We start from the raw sequence: 19,122 nt of genomic DNA, 5'->3' as shown, positions 1-19,122 counted from the left end.
AGTAATAGCTAGAAGAGTTCATAGCAAGACCAACTGTCTTGTCTTTCAGTGCTTGCAGAATGCCTTTCTAGGAATGTTGCTCTTGTTGATTGTTGCCTTTGAGGTTTTTAGGTTTTTTCTTTTTTTTTTTTTTTTTTGTTTTTTTTTGTTTTTTTTCCTTCCTAGAGGAAAACTTCAGTTACAGACATAAGTTCAAAACCTTTAGTATAATATTCTTAGTGTCTGATTTACCAGATTCTATGTGAAAGAACAACCACCATATATTCTCGTTCCACTGCCTTTTTTTTTATGCTTGTCTTCCTTTCCCCATAGGCTGCTCTGTACTGGTGCTCCAGCAGTGGTGACAGTGAGGTGACGCTGCCAGTAAAATTCTCTGCCGCTGGGGTGCCGAGTCAGCACCAACACTTCAGTAGCAAGGGCAGAGTTGATATTAAAAAGGTCAGTTGGGAAAACTTTTTTCTTTTGGTTTTCCTTTGCCTTGAGGCAGTAGCTTTGAACAGTATTAACCCTTTTTTTCTTCCCACACAACTCATTTTCACCCTCTTTCCTCCCTACTAGCTTTGATGCAACGTCACATCAAAATACAGTTTGAGTGACTATGCACATCTCTTGGGGTGGGAGCGAGCATTTATAGTTGGAAATGTCACCGTGTACTCTGGGAGTAAAATTTGTCCCCCTGTGTGAAATTTTAGTGCAAGACCAGTGCATCAGGAATGTTTTTTGAGTGTGGTGTAGTGATTCATAGGTCTTGTAATCTCAAGGGTAGATTGTAAACTTTTGTTCTACTCAAATGAAATAGCCCTCTTTGAAGTTTTGTTCTTGTATACATTTGTTAACTAGAAGGTCTGGCCTTCATTTAAATGATCCTTGGGTTGTGTGTGTGCATTTTTTTTTAACTAGTTAGAAAAAATCAGTGGGAAAGCTTTGAATAAACGAACAATTTTGGTAAGATGGAAGTGATGAAGAAGGCTTAGTATTCTTTTGGGGGTCCCATGGGAGAAAGTGATTTGAAATGCATGCAGGGAAGTGTACGTTCCCAAAACTGTCATTTGTTTCCCCCGTTTCTCCTCTTCCCCATGTTCTGTAAGATGTACTGCAGCATGTTTAATGAAACCAAGAAAAGTATTCATCCGAAAGTGTTAATCTTTCCCTGGCCCAATTAGTGCATGGCTTGTACTTTAACGTTGATGTGGATTTTTTTTTCCTTAAGGCAGAACAATGAGCAGCTTTGTGCTACACACCAGGTTCCCCCCTCCTTGCCCGTGTTGTGTGTTTCTTCCTATCTATTCCAAGGGGAGAGATCGTGAGCAGAGACAGTGGGGAAGGCTGGAGCTGGGACTCACAAGTGCCCCGAGGGGCAGGGCGTGCAGCTCTGCGCTTGTGTAGTGGCCTCTCCACTGCAAGTCAAGTGACTGTGACTCTAAGGACTCATCATTTCTTCTCCTTTCTTCTTCCTTCCCCTCTGGGCTATGTTCTCGTTTTTGCTTCGTCTGTGATGCTCTGCACCAGAAGGAGAAGCAGCCGAAGCAGTTGAGTGGTCTTAAGACAAAATAATTAAATATAAATAAATACCTAAAATCAGCGGGAGAAGTTACTGTTGATGGGCTCAGCTTTAGCATACAGTGGAGTCACACTTTATCCCAAAGGAGGAAATAGGTCTAGCAAGTGTCTTCCTGTACAGACTGAATGGGAAGCAACACGGCTTTTTTTTTTTTCTTTCTTTTTTTTTTTTTTTTTTTTGAAGCCCTCTGCTTTCTCAGTGGCTCTCCATTAGCTGGTTATGTGTAGCATCAGGGGCGGCCCTCTGAGCTAAAGGTCCCTCGTGTTTCTCCGTGGGATTGTGGTTGCCCCCAGTTTCATGTTTTCAGCAGCATCATTGGGTAAAGGGGACCCGTTCCCGCAGAGGAGCCGGGTCCCTCCATGTGTCAGTGCAAAGCGGCGGCTGGGTTTTTGTTTTGTTTTCCCCCTTGCATGTGTGTGCAGCTCTTACTCTCCCTCTCGCTCGCTCCCTGCTTTCATACAAGAGGATGGCAGTGACACTGCAGGATTTCTTCAAAGTAGAAGGTGACTTAGTGCTTGTGATCGCTTCCCTGGTTCCTAGAGGCCTTGGTCATATGTTGAATGCAACCTGAGGCTGTTTCCTGTTTGTCCGTCTTTCCTGGAGGTCTTGTTTTCTTTTGGAGAAAGGGAGGAGGAAGGCTCCATCAGCGCAACCACCCCCCAAGAGGGGAGTTTGATGTAAACTGAGAAGGTTTGCAGTCCTGAGGACAGCCTGATACAGGGCATCTGTCCTGGTCACTGTCTGTCTGATTTCCTGAATTTCATAGGTGCTGTGGGGAGAAAAAAAACAAAAAACATTTCCACATCCTCAGTGGTGCATTTATTAAAAAAAAAAAAAAAAAAAAAAGTGCAAGAGAAACCTCTCAATATGTTCCTGCCTGGAGGCTCTCTGCCATGGGTTTTCCCACAGGAAGAAGTGATTTGGCCCAGTATTCTTATTGTTTCTATATCCTATTGCAAATAGAAAGTTATGCTCTTGAAAGCAGTGTGCTACTCATGCAGTTGTCTTTGTTTCAGTGGTGCATTTTTGCCTAATGCAAGAGAATGGAAAATACATACGTTAACCAAAGCGTGTAATAATAATAATATTTTTGTGAAAATTAAGGTTTCAATCTTTCCACTGCTTCCCAATTAGGAAGTTTTTAATGTGTTGAAAGCTGTTCTAAAAACTAGATCTGTGACTCTACATCTTTATTTGCATTAGCAGGAAGGTGTTTTAGATTCAGAAATAAAATAGTTCATAGAAGTTGTGAAAAATTGTAATAGTATAGTTTTCTTCCTGAAAGAAGAACAGAGAGAAAGCTTGCAGGTGTTTCAAAACCAGGAGGTAGGTTTGTTAATGTGTGCCTGTGAGCCTGCCTCTTCTCTTTTTGATGATTTTCACTATTGCTAAAAGCAGTCCTAGGAGTCTAGACTCCAGTTCTCTGGAAAGATCTTCAGCAATTTTAAAGTTACCTTGGTCAACACAATAGATTGACTTTTTCAGGACGTAACCAGTGATAACATTACTGTTGTAGGTTTTGACTGAAACAGGAAAGAACATGTCTATTTAGGAAGAAAGAGTTGATTTTTTTTATTGTTATTATTTTTTAAAGTACTAAAGTACTTGTTTGCACAGTTTTAACAGAAACCCCCAAAATAATTTAAACTGGTCATATTTTTTCATGGTGCTAAGCAGCAACTTAAAAGGTTTACACTAGTCTCAAAAATAATTCTAAAAATTATATCAGCTACCACATAAGTGGTAGTGATGTTCTTCAATGAAATGGACCTTTTATGAAGACCTAAACAAAAAACAAACAAGCAAAAAAAACCTCCCATCCTTATAGAAGAAAATATGGAAAGATAGATGGTTGGATGTCCTTGGATTAAGAGATCTCTGCTGTCATAGGGGAAACAAGTTTACTGCATCATAGAAAAATTAAATTGTTTAAGATAGCATAAAAAGTTCTTTTTGTCCAGTTTTGGAGAAGTCATTTGAAAACTGTGCTTACGGAGATGATGTTATGTAGAGCCTTAGCCAGCAGGTTTAAAGAGGTCCTAGTTTTAATCTCTAGCCTGTACTGGCTCACTATGTCAAGTTGTCTGTCTGCTGTTCCTAAGAAGGCAGGCGGTTGAACCTAGGAAGCTTGATTCTGCTGTTTCTTTTTTTTTTTTTTTTTTTTTTTTTTTTTTGGCGCTGGGTGAAATAAGGAACTGTGTGACACAAGTGCAGACAGCAGGAGTGGGCTATTTCTCTTCGTATGCTTTTTGTTGTGCACTGTAAAATGTCAGTAATTGGGGTACTGTGGTCATCTATTGTTTGCAAATACTCTTCAAATGCAGATATGTAATGTGACTGATTTGCATGTCATCCTTGAGAATGCTTTTAAAAAGGAAGAAGGCCTGCCTGATGAGGTAACTGCAGTTTGAGGCTGATGGTCACTGTTTTCTGAAAAAAGGAAAACTTGTATTAAGTCTGCTGGACAAAATTTTGAAATATGAGATGATGAAACATCCACAGGGTGTTCATTTCCATAGTGAAACAACAATTTTGCATGTAAGGTTATAAAAGTGTGTTTCTCCATTGAAAATCTATCTATGTTTTTCAATATTACAAAATGTTCTTTTTTGAAAATCCGGCCATGGCCATGAGTGCTATGGGGAGAGGACTTCTCTTTCTCACGTGTCAACTATTCATTGTTTCTTCTAAAGTGGTGTTCAGCTACCCTGCCATTCTTCAGCCAGAGCCAGCATTCTTCCTGAAACCCCAGCGACAGCATGATAAGTCTGTGGCTTCAGAAGAGGGTGTGGAAAAAGTCCATCAGCAAACATCATGGTTGTCTATGTCTTCAGCTCATCTAAAAAGCTTGGGCAGTGGGTGTGAGGAATGTGCCAAATGGTCCCAGAAGCCTCAGGAGTCATTTCACTACTGCTAGAAGGAAGAGAAAGGTCACTATGAATTTATCTATTGGAGTAAATGTTACTCCTCTGAGAAGGGAAGGGGAGGAATGTATGAAGCTGAATTACTTAAATTCTGTAGCTGCAGAATACACTTCCAACTTCTCGACCAAATGTCATGTCTGTCAGTGATATGCTAGTTTGCTCTCTCCCTCCTCCTGTTTTTGCTGGCTGAATCCTGAAGACCAAGTTGAGCAAAGGCTTCCTCCCTTAGTTTGCACAGGTTTCACCACTCACAGAGGCAGTGACATCTCCCTGCTCTGTGTCAGGCCACTCATGGGAGCAGGCGCTTGGCTGCACTGGCGACTGTCTCTGTACTTCCATGGTCTAACCTACGTACCAGGAGAGGGGAGCCCTCAGACGAAAGAACTTCAGTCTTATTTTGCTAAAACAGCTTCCAGGGAAACTTACTCTCTTTTTCCCATCTCCCTCACATAGTGCTCGAGGGTGCTGCTGAGGAAGAGGCTGAAGAGCCAGACGCTACGAAGCATACTACACTAAGTGAGGAGACCAGCAAGCAGGAAGAGAGCCTCAATCAATCAGGGGAGAAAAATGAAGGTAACTGGTTTGACTAGAATTGAGGGCATTGATTAAGGCTTGTAGAAACATTTCTTACCTCATCTGTAGCCCATGTCTGTGTAAAGAGTATGAGGTAAATGGAGCAGAAGTGTTGGCACATATATTTCTTTCCCCATCCATAACCTTTCTCTGTGTGAAAAGTATGAAATACATTGAGCAGAGGCATGGGTACATAAATACTCAACTACCACTGCAGGCTTCCAAACTAAGATTTTCTTGGCTCCCAGTACTTGCACCACTTGGCACCACGTTACTTATCCTCAAAAAACACCTGTTTATAATGCTCAAACTTAACTTCCAAAGACAGTATTATACAGAGATCAAATGTTCACAGACAAACATGTTCCTCCTTGTTCACCCTCACATCCTCTTGTGTTACAGTGACTTTCTCACTACACAGACAGAGACTGTAAGATTCTGTGCTGTCTGCCCGAGGTGATGACTTTGCTAGAGCTTTAAACTTGCAGAGTGGTTTTCTTTGTTTGAGAGACTCCTTTTTGGGAAAAGGAACATTTAATTTGACAGGATTTTTCCCTTTCAAGCCCCTAAAGAGGAACATGGAAGGGCTTTACCAGAGATGAATTCTCAGTTGTGACTTGAGGTGTTTGGAATTCACTATCTGAAACAAGAACATCATTGCTACACATAAAATGTGTTGGAGAAGTTTGGATCTGAACAGCTTTCCCAGTGGAATAATGTTAGTCATGGGTGTAACACATACTTCAGGGACTAACAGAGGTTGGTAGGGAAGAAAAAGAAAACTATGTAGATGTCAGCTGCAGTAGTAAAGACATGCTTTGTTTTTTTTTTTTTTGATTTTTGTTTTGAGTGGATTTTTTTAAATTTAGCTTATTGCGTATGAAGAACCGGTTTAAGCTGTGCTAGAAAGAGAATCTGTTACCCTGTGCTGTATTGCTAGTTCATTAATTGTCCAGTTCTGCTCCAAACACGTGCTTGCTTGAATGGTTGTGCTTGCCAGAGAGTGCCTTCATCAGCACTGCTCTAAGACTTCACTGTGGTCATAAATTACCACAAATGATACCGTTTTAAATCTGACTGTAAGCCCCATACTGAATTTAGGTTGAAAAACAAGATAACATGAATGTCCTATGAGGAAAAATTTACACCTTTTCCTATGAATTCCAAAATGATAAAAATTTCCTATTACAAAAAGAACTCAAATTATTGTGAACTATTATTTCCTTTATTTCCTGATTATCAAGCAGAATGTGAGTCCTTTGAGATAAGCATTAGGAGTTACAGGCAGCTGAAAACACTGTGGGTTTTTTGGTGTTTTTTTCTTTTTTAAGATGGGCCTAGCAGCTCCTATGTGGTTTTTGTTTTTAATTCCAGAAAAGCAGCTGGAAAGCTTAAAGAGTTACAAGGTATCCCCAAATTCAGCAGACAGTTTGGACGGAACAGACTTGTCCTCCATTGACGCCATGATGTCAGCAGTAATGAATGTGGGGAAGATTGCTGAAAATGGTGGGAACTCTCAGAATGTCAAATCCCCCTCAAAGTCTCCTGCACCAAATCGGATTGGCAGGAGGAACCAGGTATGTAAGCCTGAATACAGGGAGACCAAGGGGAGTCAAACAGCTGTGTGAGAAGAGATAAGTTGTAGTTACGTTTCTTTGATTGTTTTGCCTTTATTTTTCCTTAATAGTTATTTCCCGTCTATACCATTTCCCCTTTATGTATGCTTTCTGGTAGCCTTCAGAATGTAGCTTTAGAAAATTGGAGATGAAAAGGGTCGGCATGCTTGGATTCATATGTAAAACACTTGAGCGTACACTCACATTTCATACAATGGGCGAATTGATCTAACAGATGCCACTAGCAGTGGCAAAGCCACCAAACAGCTGCCACTTCTTTGCCTCTGCATCCTTCACCTATCTTCTTGCATTCACCTAACTCACTGGAGAACCAGTTTGTTTCACTATTCGAGGGAAAAAAGTAAATAGCTTGAATAAGTAGGAGCGGGGCCATGTGGCAGCGAGCGGTGAGGCTTGTCTTGCCTGCAGTGGGGGACCCCTTGTGAACTGCCTGCCTGTTCGCATTCAAGGTCCAGGTGCTTGAAGGTTAAAGGTGGTGTTAGAACGAAACATCTGTCAGGTCCCTCAGTTCGCACGTTTTTGGTGTAAGGCGTCCTTACTTTGTTGTTAAAAATACGAAGAGCTATTGCAGAATGCTTTGTGTAAGTCCTGCAGTGCAAATATTTGTAGCTTTTATGTTTTTTTTTTTCCACTTACCATTTGATGGCACCAGTTGATAGCAATGTTGTTCTAAAGAAGTGAAAGAAGAGAACTGTATCAGTTAAAGCTGTGGTTATTTATATCCATGTTTCTCTCCTGATGGGGCAAACCCTACCTCTGAAGATGCTGCAGAACAGTAAGAAGTGCCCCAAATTCTTGTGTCCATTTGACTTCAGAATCTATGGGGAAGCACAGAGGATTTTTAAATGAATCAAGAGGTAGCAGGGACCAGAAAAGCTGAGAAACATGACTCTTGCCCAGTTGTCCAATCATAAGCCCATTGACTTACGACTTGTTTTGAAATTTTTCTTAAAAGGAGTTAAAAGTCTATTAATTGTAAATGAACAAGAGAATTTGTAAATGAAGAGCAGTATACTGGCAACTGGGTCATATTGTCCAGCACATCTGGCTTTGAGGTTTATTTGGTAATGCTCCCAGTTAGGGGTTGCCCTGGTTCCTTGATTTCATTTTGTGAAGCAGGCACTGGTGTTCAGACTAGTCTTGGTGGCAGTGCTATTACACAGCTGTCCACTGGTACACCATGTGGTTTGGCTTCAGGAGAGTTTATTAGTGTTACTGACCTTTATTCCACCTGATATTTCAATGGGCATCAAATCAAAGAAAGCTCGGGAGTAAATGTGACAGGATTAAGAGGGATTCTTGCAGTGTAAAAATAAATAAATACATTGAAAACATAGTAAATAGCCTGTTTGTTTCTAAGCTGAAAGATTGCTATTGCCAGGGAGGCAAATGGCTATGTTACTGAGAAAATAGAAGTGAGATGTGAAATATTAAGTGGACATCAATCTGCTTAGCAACTTCTAATACTGTGAATTTTCATTTTCAGCATAGCAGAATGAAAACGCTGAATTGTTTCAGTGTGTAGCAGCACACAGATCTTTAATTCTGGTCAGAATGTGCCCTTTATTATAATTACAACGACAGTAACAGTTAGCTAACTTCCTGGGCCTGACTGCTGTTTCCCATGAGTTGGCAGTGAAATGTTTTGCCCTGAACCTTTGTCCCAAGTCTATGGTTCTCTTTATAATGCTGACTTTATCTTGGCTCTAGTCTGCCCATAGTCTAATAAACGTGTTCTCACATCAACATGCACCCATTATAACTTCACTTCTACCTTGCTCTTGAGGGAAATAATAAAAAAAAAGTAACAAAAGCATTTCTTGAGGCAGAAAAAGAAAACCCAAATAAGCCTAATGCACAACTCCAAAATGATTTGCCATCAGTTGAATGCAGAACAGCCATGCCAGATTGACTTACTACAGAGAGAGCAGCTAACAAATTAGCTGCTAATTTTATCTTTCAGTTCAGGAAGTGCTTTTTCACCAACCTGGCTCCAGTGGGGTGAATTAGTGCTCTATTTTAAATTTGTTGGTTGGGGTGCTTTTACAGTAGGGATGCTAATGTTTTTTCATCTGGATTGGGTCAGTCAACAGAATTCCTGTTGTAGCTACCCTTGATTTGCTTGAGCTGTGTTATGGTATGCAGTGTGTACCCTGTGTGACCACTGGAGAAAGTTTGGGTTTTAGTTAATAATAAACCCCAGATTCAATACTAATCAGCTCTGGCTGAGCTGTAGTGTGTTTCTGATCTTTGCTTCAAGGTGAACCAGTAATTACTCTATCTTCTGTTAATATACTGATTCAAAGAGCAGGCAGTCTAGAAAGCAGGCTTTGAAAGAATTAATTGCACCATGTAGAACTGTACCACTCATTCAAAAAGGGGCAAAAAAAAAAAAAAAAAAAAAAAAAAAAAAAAAAAAAAGGTTGATAATTTCACAGAAATACCCTGGGGATTAAACACCATCTAAACTGTCAGCACAGCTGCAGGGATTTTCCTCGCAGCACAGTGTGTTTGTTCCTTGTCCTAAGCCAACTTCAGCGTGGTTGCAGTATAATTGGAGCTGAGCATTACTCCACAGACTGATTGCCTGTAGTAAAATTAAAGTAGTATAAGTAGGATGGAGTGCATGTGTCTGTGAATTATATGTTTGTATGTAAAAATGTGGGGGGGGGGCACTGGCATGTTGTGTTTTAATTTTCTTGGGGCGTTCAGACTTCATAATGGCAGCCTTTTTTGCTTGCTTTCTAATGTTTTGTACAGAATAGTATGTTATGCTGGGGCCTGTGTGTGGCCTACAGTGAGATCAAGTTTAGGATAGAGAGTCTTGAAGTATGGTTAGAAAAACGTATTTAGGTACAGGAGAAACAGTAAAGGAGAGTGGGGAAACCTAGCTTCTGCAGTTGATACTTTTAGATATGAGGTCACAGGTTTTGTTTACTTGAAGCAAAGTGAGAAAATAGCTGCTCTTCCACAAGTGACAGAGATCAATATAAAATTATCATGATTGTGTTTTGGAAAACACAATTTCAGATTTTAATGGAGAGCTCTCTTTATACAATAGTTCTCCCAAGTCAGAGGTGTAAAAGGGGATGTTGCTTCATTAAGTTCTTTAAGACTTCGAAATACTTTTTCTAACACTGTGTCAGCATCTTTCCTCCTAAAAGTCCAGAGAATTTGTCACGGAGACTTGGGTAATTAATTCTCAGAATTTCCCACAAATACTTGTGTCTGACAATCTGGAAATGATTGTTTCTCAATTGATAACTTTGGGAACAGTGGTGGGGAAAAAAAATTGTTTGGAAAGAGGAAATGGATGGATGCATTCATATCCATCAATGCCCTCCCATTTCTAACTGAAGAATTGTTTAGAGGTATTTTTTGCTTGTTTTCATGGTTTTAGTAATGATACTTAAAGTAGTCAGCAAGGAAGTTAAGTAAAATGAGTCTTTTTAGCATGACCATTATACTTGCCTGTCAGTCATGCGGAGATGCTTTTTGTACTTTCTTTTGTACCAGAAGTTCAGATAACAAGTGGTGGATCTGTCTAGCTGGTAAATATTTGCATAATTCTGCAGAAAATAGAGGTTTAATTTTCAGTGCCAGACCTTCTTTCTTTTCTTGTACAGGCTTTGGTGAAGAAGCCACATGTGGGCTTCTTACTGAGATGGTGCAAATATCTGTTATGTCATTCAGTAGCCATCCTTGTGGATGCTTCAGGAAAACGCCTTTGGTTCCTATGAGAGTGCCATTTCATGCGGTTTTACTGAATGTCTCAAGGGCATACTTAAGTCAGGCTGAGTTCTCCAGTCAGCTGTATTGTTTGTACTCGTGATTTGACCATGGTTAATCCTAATTCTCACCTGGGTGGAGGGAATAAACGGGTTCATAATGTGTTCGTTTTGAGTCACGTACACCCCTGCGTTGTCACCTCTTTCTCGCTATGATCTCATCAGATCTTGCAAGCTTAAGAAGGGTTGGGCCTGGCCAGTGTGCCTGGATGGGATGCTTCCAGGAGAAACACAGGATGCTAAGGGAAATAGTGCTGGTGATTCAGCAAATGCAGCTCTTCCTTCTGAGTCAGCCGTGGAGCAGAACATGCAGCCTCTAAAAAAGGGCATTGTGCTAGTGCCTTGCCTTTCAGATAGCATGGAAAACCTGAAATCCTGAAGACTTGTGCTTGTTAAAGATCTTTTTGAAAGATTATTGGGGTTTGCCCACATATTCTGGTGGTGTTCCAGTCTGAGTAATTGTTTTCTGCTCACCTAAACTCCTTCTGGCAGTTGGAGCTGGTCGCAATAATTGCCTTCACTTCCTGTCCTAAACTGCTACTGCTGTGTATCTGTGTGCTGCTAAAACAGCTGCTGCACTTCTGTGGTGGTTGAAATGACTCCTATTTATAAATTCAGAAGTTTCTGAAACTTCCCTGAGGGATCTATCTGGATGGTAAATGTATACATGCAAGTTGTTCTGTAAGCAGTTGTCTTTTGTACATAGGGTACATAGGGTGGCTTATATTTTTTATCCATCCCCACGGTATTAGCTTTTGAAGTCTTTTTTAACTGTATTCCTTCTGATTTTTGCTTCCCCCCCCCCCACAGGAAACAAAAGAAGAGAAGTCTTCCTATACCTGTCCTCTGTGTGAAAAGATTTGCACTACACAGCACCAGCTAACTATGCACATTCGTCAGGTATGTAAAGTACCAGTTCTTCATTCTTACTTTTATTAAGAGTGCATTTGCTTATAGCGAAAACCAATTCCATGTACAAACCATAAAGGTTTCGTTATGTCTTTTTCAATTGTTTTGCTTTCAGTAGATGAAGAAGGCTAAAATAAAAGTTGGGTTACCTCCCTCCCCCTACCCCTCTATTTCCCAGGAGTGACTCAAACAAGGAAGTGGGTCCTGTTCTGCATAGCTGAAGGTATCGCAAAGATCCAGAAAACCTCTTCCATTAAGAGGCGTTTGTCCTCTTTTGTTATCCTGTTCGAGTACAATTCCCTTTAGGGTTTATGCAAATTAAGAAGCAGGAAGTCCTTTGCAAGGTCCAGCAATTTTGGAAGACAAAATTAAAAATACTGTTATTTATTTATTTTTAATAACTGATACCCTTTTTAGTCAGCTGCAGGCTTTCCCTTTCTCCTCTTCAAATATGTATGTACTTTATGGAGGAACTTTGGCCTTATCTGTGTCAGAAGATCCTGCACTGGATACTAAGCTTGTGGTTCACCACCGTGAGTCCACTTGATGCTTAGTGCTTCAGTCTTCCCTTCTGTGCTATAATTATGATTTAATTCTTTTTGATTCTCCTGGGGATTTTTTTGATGTGTGAAGAAATCTTCAAGTCTTTGAATGCATGTAAGAAAGAGTGGTGCATGTAGCACAGTAGTTAATGGTTACTGTGATGCATGGTTCCCTGTGATGCGTTCTTATGGCACAGGAGTCTGCGTATGTATACAGAAGCACTTCCACTTTCTTGTTACACAGTCACTTTGAAATTAATACCTCTAAAGAGTATATATTTTAAGTGTTTTAATTCTGTCATAAAGTTCATAAATTACATCCTCTTTCTATTTTCCCCTTCCCACTCACACTGCAGAGCTTAAGGTATCCCAAGGCGCCCATTTGTCTGATGGGTGGCTGCTGGATCCCCATCCATCCTTTCCTGCTGCACGTCCAGCAGAAATGCTGCATGTGGCGGGCATTTCAGCCTGTGTGCAGCAGCTACCTGTGATGGTGTGTTAAGGAATTAAAAGTGAAGGATGGGGGTGGAGTTGAGATGGGAGGGCTGTGGATAGTTGAGGTACTGTGATAAGTGGCTCTTTAAAGCTGCTTTTAAATTGTTCTCTCTGATTTGCACCAGCGCTTCAGAAGGGCCATTCAATGAAAAAAATCATTGCTTTCTCTAGCATAACACTGACACTGGAGGGACAGACCATTCCTGCAGCATCTGTGGAAAGTCTCTGAGCTCAGCGAGCTCCCTTGATCGCCACATGCTGGTGCACTCAGGTGAAAGGCCTTATAAATGTTCAGTATGTGGACAGTCCTTCACCACCAATGGAAACATGCACAGGTGAGTGCTGATCATGACCCATTAGTTGGGAAAGAATTACAGGATAGGGGGCTATTTTGTTTTCTTAGAAGGACTGTGAAGATGAGTAAAGACCTTAATTGGGCAAAAAATATGGACTATTTATGATCTATGATTATGGCATGATACCCAAGGACTCCACGATTACTGAGATGTTTAAGCTGTGGGAACAAGTCAGAACTGAGAGAGGTCTTCTAGCTCATTTCAAAGATCATCAAGAGTTGTTACGGATATCCAGAAGTATTGCTTTTTCATGATTCTTTTTTTGGGGGGGGGGGTGGAGGGAGGGGGAAGTAAATGGAATAGATTTTTCACAAAGGATAAAAATACATAGTCAGGCTATAAAGGATCTTCTACTTCTGTAGCCCCAGAGTAGCAGGTGCAAATGATTATATTGAGACATCCATTGTTGTTGGTGGGTGCTAAGTAGTCAGATATCCAAGTGCCATTGTGAAGATGCCTCTTCAGAATAATGGATCTGTTTTTTAAACACATACATTAATACTTGCCTGCACGGTAGAGAGCTTACTGCATCACAGATCCAGGAAATTCTCTGTAACCAAAGTTACCAAACATATTTCATGTAGTTTCCTTCATAGGGATGTAGCAATACATACAGTTGTCAACGGGGGAAACAAAATGTTAAATCACATGTATGTTTGTTCCCCTCTCTCATCCCCCAATTCTGTATACTTTTGTTTGCATGGATGGAGCACCTCAGAACTGATTAAGTCTTTGCAAATTCCCACATAGTGTTAGTCCCCATATCAAAGAGTTTACAGCCTACAAAGAGAGTGTAAGACAGGTGGGGAAAAGGAAGATGGCTTATAAGCAAAATGACAAGAGTGATGGTTACAGACCGGTTCTGTGTGGGAGGGAAGAGATCTTGTTTCCTTGATTATGACCAGCCGTTCTCCAAGCAACAGTCGATAGGTGGAATAAATGGGGTGATTTTCAATGACACTAAAAAAGATGACTAATCCTACACAAAGGAGTCAGTAGCTGCTTGCTGCTCTACCTTTTCTTTTCTTCTTCTTCTTTTTTTCTTCTTCATCATGTTGTCTGATTTAACGGTCAACCGAAAGTGAAGGTGGGATTGGGAGGAAAGCACTTCTGTAATTATACCTTTATTTAATCTATACTTGCTTAGAAGTGGGGAGAGTTGGAGAGAGAAACAAAGGGAGAAAGACAAAAAGATACTGAGAGGCCTTGGACATTGAGTAAATCTCACCTCCAACTCATCTGTTGCGAGCCATATGTTTCTCAAACCGGAGGTTAGACGTTGTATCATCTGCCGTGGTGAAGGCAGGGTAGTTTCTGATGCCACTGTCAGTGTTAGAGGGTGAGAATTCCAGTGTCAGGACGCTTTTGTTGTCTGGTACGCTTGTGTCTAGCTGCTCAGCCAAGGGTGCTTGCTGAAGGGTTGCTGGGTTTTGTTTTGTTTCTGTTTTCTTAGCTTTTTGCTCACAATACATCTCATCCTCTCCCAGGAACAGGAAAGGGAGGCTACTTGTGAGACTTGACTCCAGACCTATCAGATATTGATGCAGTAGCTTTGCTTCTTGGGGCTTCCCTATATAGCAGCTCTTACAGTGCTTTAGCAGCAGGTCTGCCAGAATTGCCAGAGTGACTTATCCAAAAGAAGTAAATATAGATGAGAACCTTCTGATGACAAGACTGTTTTTAATCTTTTTTGATGAGCTGTTGCTTAAAGTTATCAGGATGGAATGCTGTATTTACTGAAGACATTAAAAAGGACCTTTGTTCATGCAAGGAAAAGATTCCAATTAAGGTTCTTTCTGTCTGACAGGTGTTTGTGTTTGCTCCTTAAAAGTCCTCCTTGCGTGGACACACATTGCAGCACCTTAGTGGAATGTTGTAGCCTATTGAAATAGGGTAGTTTTACTAAAGGAGGGTAGTGGTTGACAGGATTGTGCTGCCATTTTTTTTGCAGTGAATAATCTTCCTATTGCTATGATAAAATATAAAAGTGAATCCTACAGCTGAAGCAGAGAGAGCATGAATGTGCAAGTAGGCAGATGAGAATAAATGCAAAGTGAAATGAAATTCCTTATCTGGTGCTGTGACACACTCTGAAGGAAGGTGTTCATTTTGCCCACTGGATACCTCCTTCAGAAACAGGTATTTCTAGTCTAAGGTGGTCTGAAATAAATTCTTATGTAGACACCTCAAACCTAGCTGTAGCATCAGGTCCCATTACTTGTCAATGCTGTGGATGAATCCATACTTTCACTTCAGGTTCAAAGCTACTGCTGTCCTGGATCCAAGAGCAAGGCCTTGCTTGCAAGGTCCTGCCTTGTGTGCAGCTCCCACCAGTCTCGTTTGTGGTGGCACCGGGTCTGTTCTTCAGCATCAGATAGCCGAGGAGCATGGTAATACAAGTCCATCTTTCTCTGCTCTTGTACACATACATGCCAAAAACAGAAAAGAGCAAGACTTCTCATGTCCTCCCAGTAGTCAGAGTAGTAGTCTCCCTGGAGCACTGCAGAGAGTGGATGGTTGGAGAAGTTGTGAGTTTAGCATAACGTTGTGAATGATCTGCTAAAGAATAAACATATCTTGTGAATGTCCTGCAAGATTCTTTACATCTTTACCTTAAAGACATTCAGTGCAGAGGAGAGGAGTGAGGGAGAAGTTAATCTGCCAGCCTCTGAATGGGGGGAGAATGTATACGTGTTATGTACATCCTCTTCTTTCTTCTCCTCTACTTCATTCTAATTCTTAACTGTCTGTGCATTTTTTTTTAACCTACACTTTTATCATTAGACCTTTTGGGGAGAATACCCAATGAAACGGTTTTGTCAAGGGAAATTTTGTGCTTTAGGAGTACTTATAACAGTTCCAGAAGAGGATGAAATTTCTGATGCATTTTCCCACCTCATGATAGCCTGGTCATTAGATATTCTGCTGACAGGAGGGAAGGAGACAAGTTCAGGTTACTTTTTGGGTAAGAAAATACCAGTTTTCTTACATTCTTTAAGTGCCTGTAATCAACATAGAAGGTATTTTTTTCTCTGCCTCACTTTTTAAATTAGTGGAGGAAATAAAACCCTCCAAAACTTGTATTTATTATTCTTTCACATAATGGCAGAAATATTTTTGCAATCGCAGGGCTTTTTGTAGAGTGGGAACATTGTTTTCTGCCTAGCTCTTCTCTGAATTAGACTAGCTGTGCTGAACTACTGCATGTACTCTTTACCTGATAAATTGATGCTGCTTTTCCTGCCTCTCACAATACATGCAACACTTCATTTGTAAATGAGTCATAGCTTCTCACATAAAGTTCTGTTTCTTTTTGTTGTGCTCCTTGGCTCCTTTTCAGCAAGTCAAGTTGAATGGGCATAGCAGAGGGGTGGAGAGGGAAGGTCCTCTTGTGCGGCACCATTCAGAAAAGGAGGTTAAAACCTGCTTCCTTTTCAGACCAGGGTGAGTCTTGGCCAGGATTTTCAATGGGGAATCTTATCTCAGAAAACTTGCATTTTGTCCCAGCTGCCAGACTGCTCAGGAATGGAACTCTGCTTTGGAGACTCCTGCAGGGACGGTTGCTGTTTGCCGCAAAGATCTCTGGAGAGTGCCCAGCATCCAGCAAGAAAAGCTGGTTTTCTCATTCTTCTAAGTATGCCACCAACCTAACTACCTCAGTGTCAGTGCTGCTTCTCCTGCTTGAGGAGGGTTTTGGCAGTCTCGTACAGTAGTTGAGATATCCATCAGTGTCTAGGGTCTGTATCAGAGATACAAGTTGCTCAGGAGGAGGAGAATGGAGAGAATGGTGTGTTTGTTTGTTGAGCAGACCTGGAAAGAACAGGCCATCCAATATTGGAGACTGTTTTGAGAGTTTGAGTGGGCTTGTTTTCTTGTGAATTTTTAGGAATTTAGAGGAAGGAGTTAGATCGTAGTAACTGAGTTCAAAGTTCCTCTAATTGGAATAGCACTGAGGTGATCAGTACATAAGACTATCTACTATTTAGGACATGCTAATCCTCACACTTTTATTCTAGGTACATGGACTCTATAGCTTTCTTTTGGTTGCAGTAAATTAAAGTTGAATGTTCTCAGAGTACCAGAAGGAACATAAACTATATGGAAAGAGAGCATGTGTCTATAAAGGGTTTTCTGTAGCACAAAAGGAACTGGGAATTTCCAAAGAAATGTCTCCAATCAGTGAATTGAGATTACAAAAGGCTTTCTGTCTGTGCTGTCACTGTTGCTGTGTGGTGAGTTGAGCTATGAATGATGCCAGCTCCAAGGAACTCTTTTGGGTCTCGACTGCCATCAAACAGAGTTGCAAGCTTCTTTCTACACCTCCTCCGCCCCTGCATCTCTCTAGAATGCGGACAGAAGTGTTAATGTGCTGCTGTGGGTTTTGTTGATGATGGTTGGTACATTTTTAGCAAGCAATCTTAAGGAAGAGAAAAGATTGTTTTGCTGTCTTTTACCTTGATAGAACATGCATCAGACTTCAGGTGAGAGAGTTGCATCCACTTGCTCCAAAACAGATTTCTGCAGGGTAGGAAACTTTACCAGCAGCTCCTTTTCCATTTCTGTGACTAAGGATGGTCTGTGACATTAAAATCTCATTTTCTTCACTGTCAAAGACATGTTCTCCATGCAGCTTCAAAATGTTAATAGGATACAAATACCTAAATGCCGGAAGGGAGGTGAGAAATGTTCCCTCCGGTTTCCAATGGGTGGCTATTAAAGGCTCCATGGCAAGTTTGGAAAGAATAAGAGGATAATACATGTATTTGAACCACAACTTCCCCAGTTCAGTAAATTTAAGTTCCAGTGTCTGTTGCTGATGTTCTCTGGGTGGTCCATAAGTGTCACAATGCAAATTAACTGAAGTGTTTCATATGAAACCAAAACCTCACAGGTTTCTACCTTCTTTTTTTTTCCCTAGTTCCTTCTCCCATATCCAGTAAAATTATTCATAATAGGTTTTCATTTACATCCTACTTATGTAATTGTAAACTGCTTATATACTATCTCAGGAATAGGTATGAAAAGTTTTGGTGTTTTTTTTTCTTCTTTCTTTCCCCTTTTTTTTTCTGGCACATGCAAAACACCACATGCAACAACCACATGCAGAACTCTTTGAAACTCAAATTGGAAGATCTGGATTGCAGAAGCTATGCTTTGAAGCATGCTTACAAAGGGTCCTATCAAAGAAGGTATTTCTTCTTTTAATTAAGAAGGCACTTTCATTCTCAGTCTTATTTTCAATGTTAGATAATTTTTCCCAATTTTTTTTTTTTTATTTTTTTTTTTTAATACGCTGTGGAAAGAAAAACAGTTGTTTTGTTATCAGGATATAGTGCTTTTCTGCTACTCAAATTAAGACTTTTAAAATTTTTTATATGTGTGTGTATATGTTTCAAAATGTGGTTTTGTTTTTTAAGAAAGATAGAAAATGCGTGTGCTGTTAAAGTGTAACCCACTAAAATTGGATGTTTCAGCAGGCCATCTAAACTAGCAAATGAAGAGTGTACACTTGGTGAAGATTGTAACATAGTGGCTGGGAGATGAATGTTGGATCCCCATAAGGGCTTGAAGGTTGACATACATATGCTTTAATTATTTCCCTGCTCTCTTTAACATGTATCTGCATTTCATGGGCAGAAATGCATCTAGGCTGCCTGTGACTTTGCAAATATCCACTATGCAGACTGACCTCAAGTTCCTGCTAAAGCCTCCTTTCCCTGCATTCCACCTGTGAATTTCTTGTGTTATTTATGGCCTTGGCCCGCTTCCAGTAAGTTGTCTGTTCTTTGTAGGGTGCAATGTAGTAACAATGCCCAGCCTATAGGTACAAATGGGATCTCTGCAGTCTAGCACATGTACTCTGGCATCACTCGAGATGGGAATTTTTGGAGGCAGAGCATAGCCAAATGCAATGAAGAACTATTTCTTTTTTCCAGGAGGGGAAAGAAACTGCTTTATTGTAACATGATTTGATTTCTGGAGGCTTGTGAGGTTGCCCAAGTAGAAATCTGGCACTAAATTTTGGGCAGTTTTGGAAAACTGAAAATATAAGATTGTGAAGCTAAAAACAAATACCCAAGGAACTTTCCACACTGAAAATGATTTGACACTTTGCGTGTGTGAGAAGGCCATCTTTTATTGTCCTGCAGAATAAAAATCTCTCTTCACTCATCTCATGAGGAGCTTTTATTTCAATGGAGTTGGGCAGTGCTCTTAAATGTGAAGAAGCAGGACATAAAGGCTTTCAAATGCATTCCTTATACAAGGGGATGATTTGGCCACTTTCAGCTTGCTAGCGAAAGATAAGCTTCATTAAATGCAAGTGCCCTAATTCTTG

The 19,122-nt window shown here is 40.6% G+C and overlaps 1 protein-coding gene across 1 annotated transcript in view; it reads left to right on the top strand.

The window, feature by feature from the left end:
- The window catches only part of RREB1 (ras responsive element binding protein 1), a 126,304-nt gene that overhangs the window by 51,996 nt on the left and 55,186 nt on the right, over positions 1-19,122 (top strand). Inside the window, exons 2-5 of the mRNA XM_062569994.1 lie at positions 4,939-5,058; positions 6,433-6,635; positions 11,294-11,383; positions 12,601-12,764. Coding sequence (XP_062425978.1) covers positions 4,939-5,058; positions 6,433-6,635; positions 11,294-11,383; positions 12,601-12,764 — 577 coding nt within the window. The remainder of the gene's footprint in view (positions 1-4,938; positions 5,059-6,432; positions 6,636-11,293; positions 11,384-12,600; positions 12,765-19,122) is intronic.

Source organism: Rhea pennata, chromosome 2 (genome assembly GCF_028389875.1).
Source record: "Rhea pennata isolate bPtePen1 chromosome 2, bPtePen1.pri, whole genome shotgun sequence".
NCBI lineage: Eukaryota > Metazoa > Chordata > Aves > Rheiformes > Rheidae > Rhea > Rhea pennata.
Note: the sequence above shows the minus strand (reverse complement) of the source record. Positions and strands in the feature narration are given on the sequence as shown.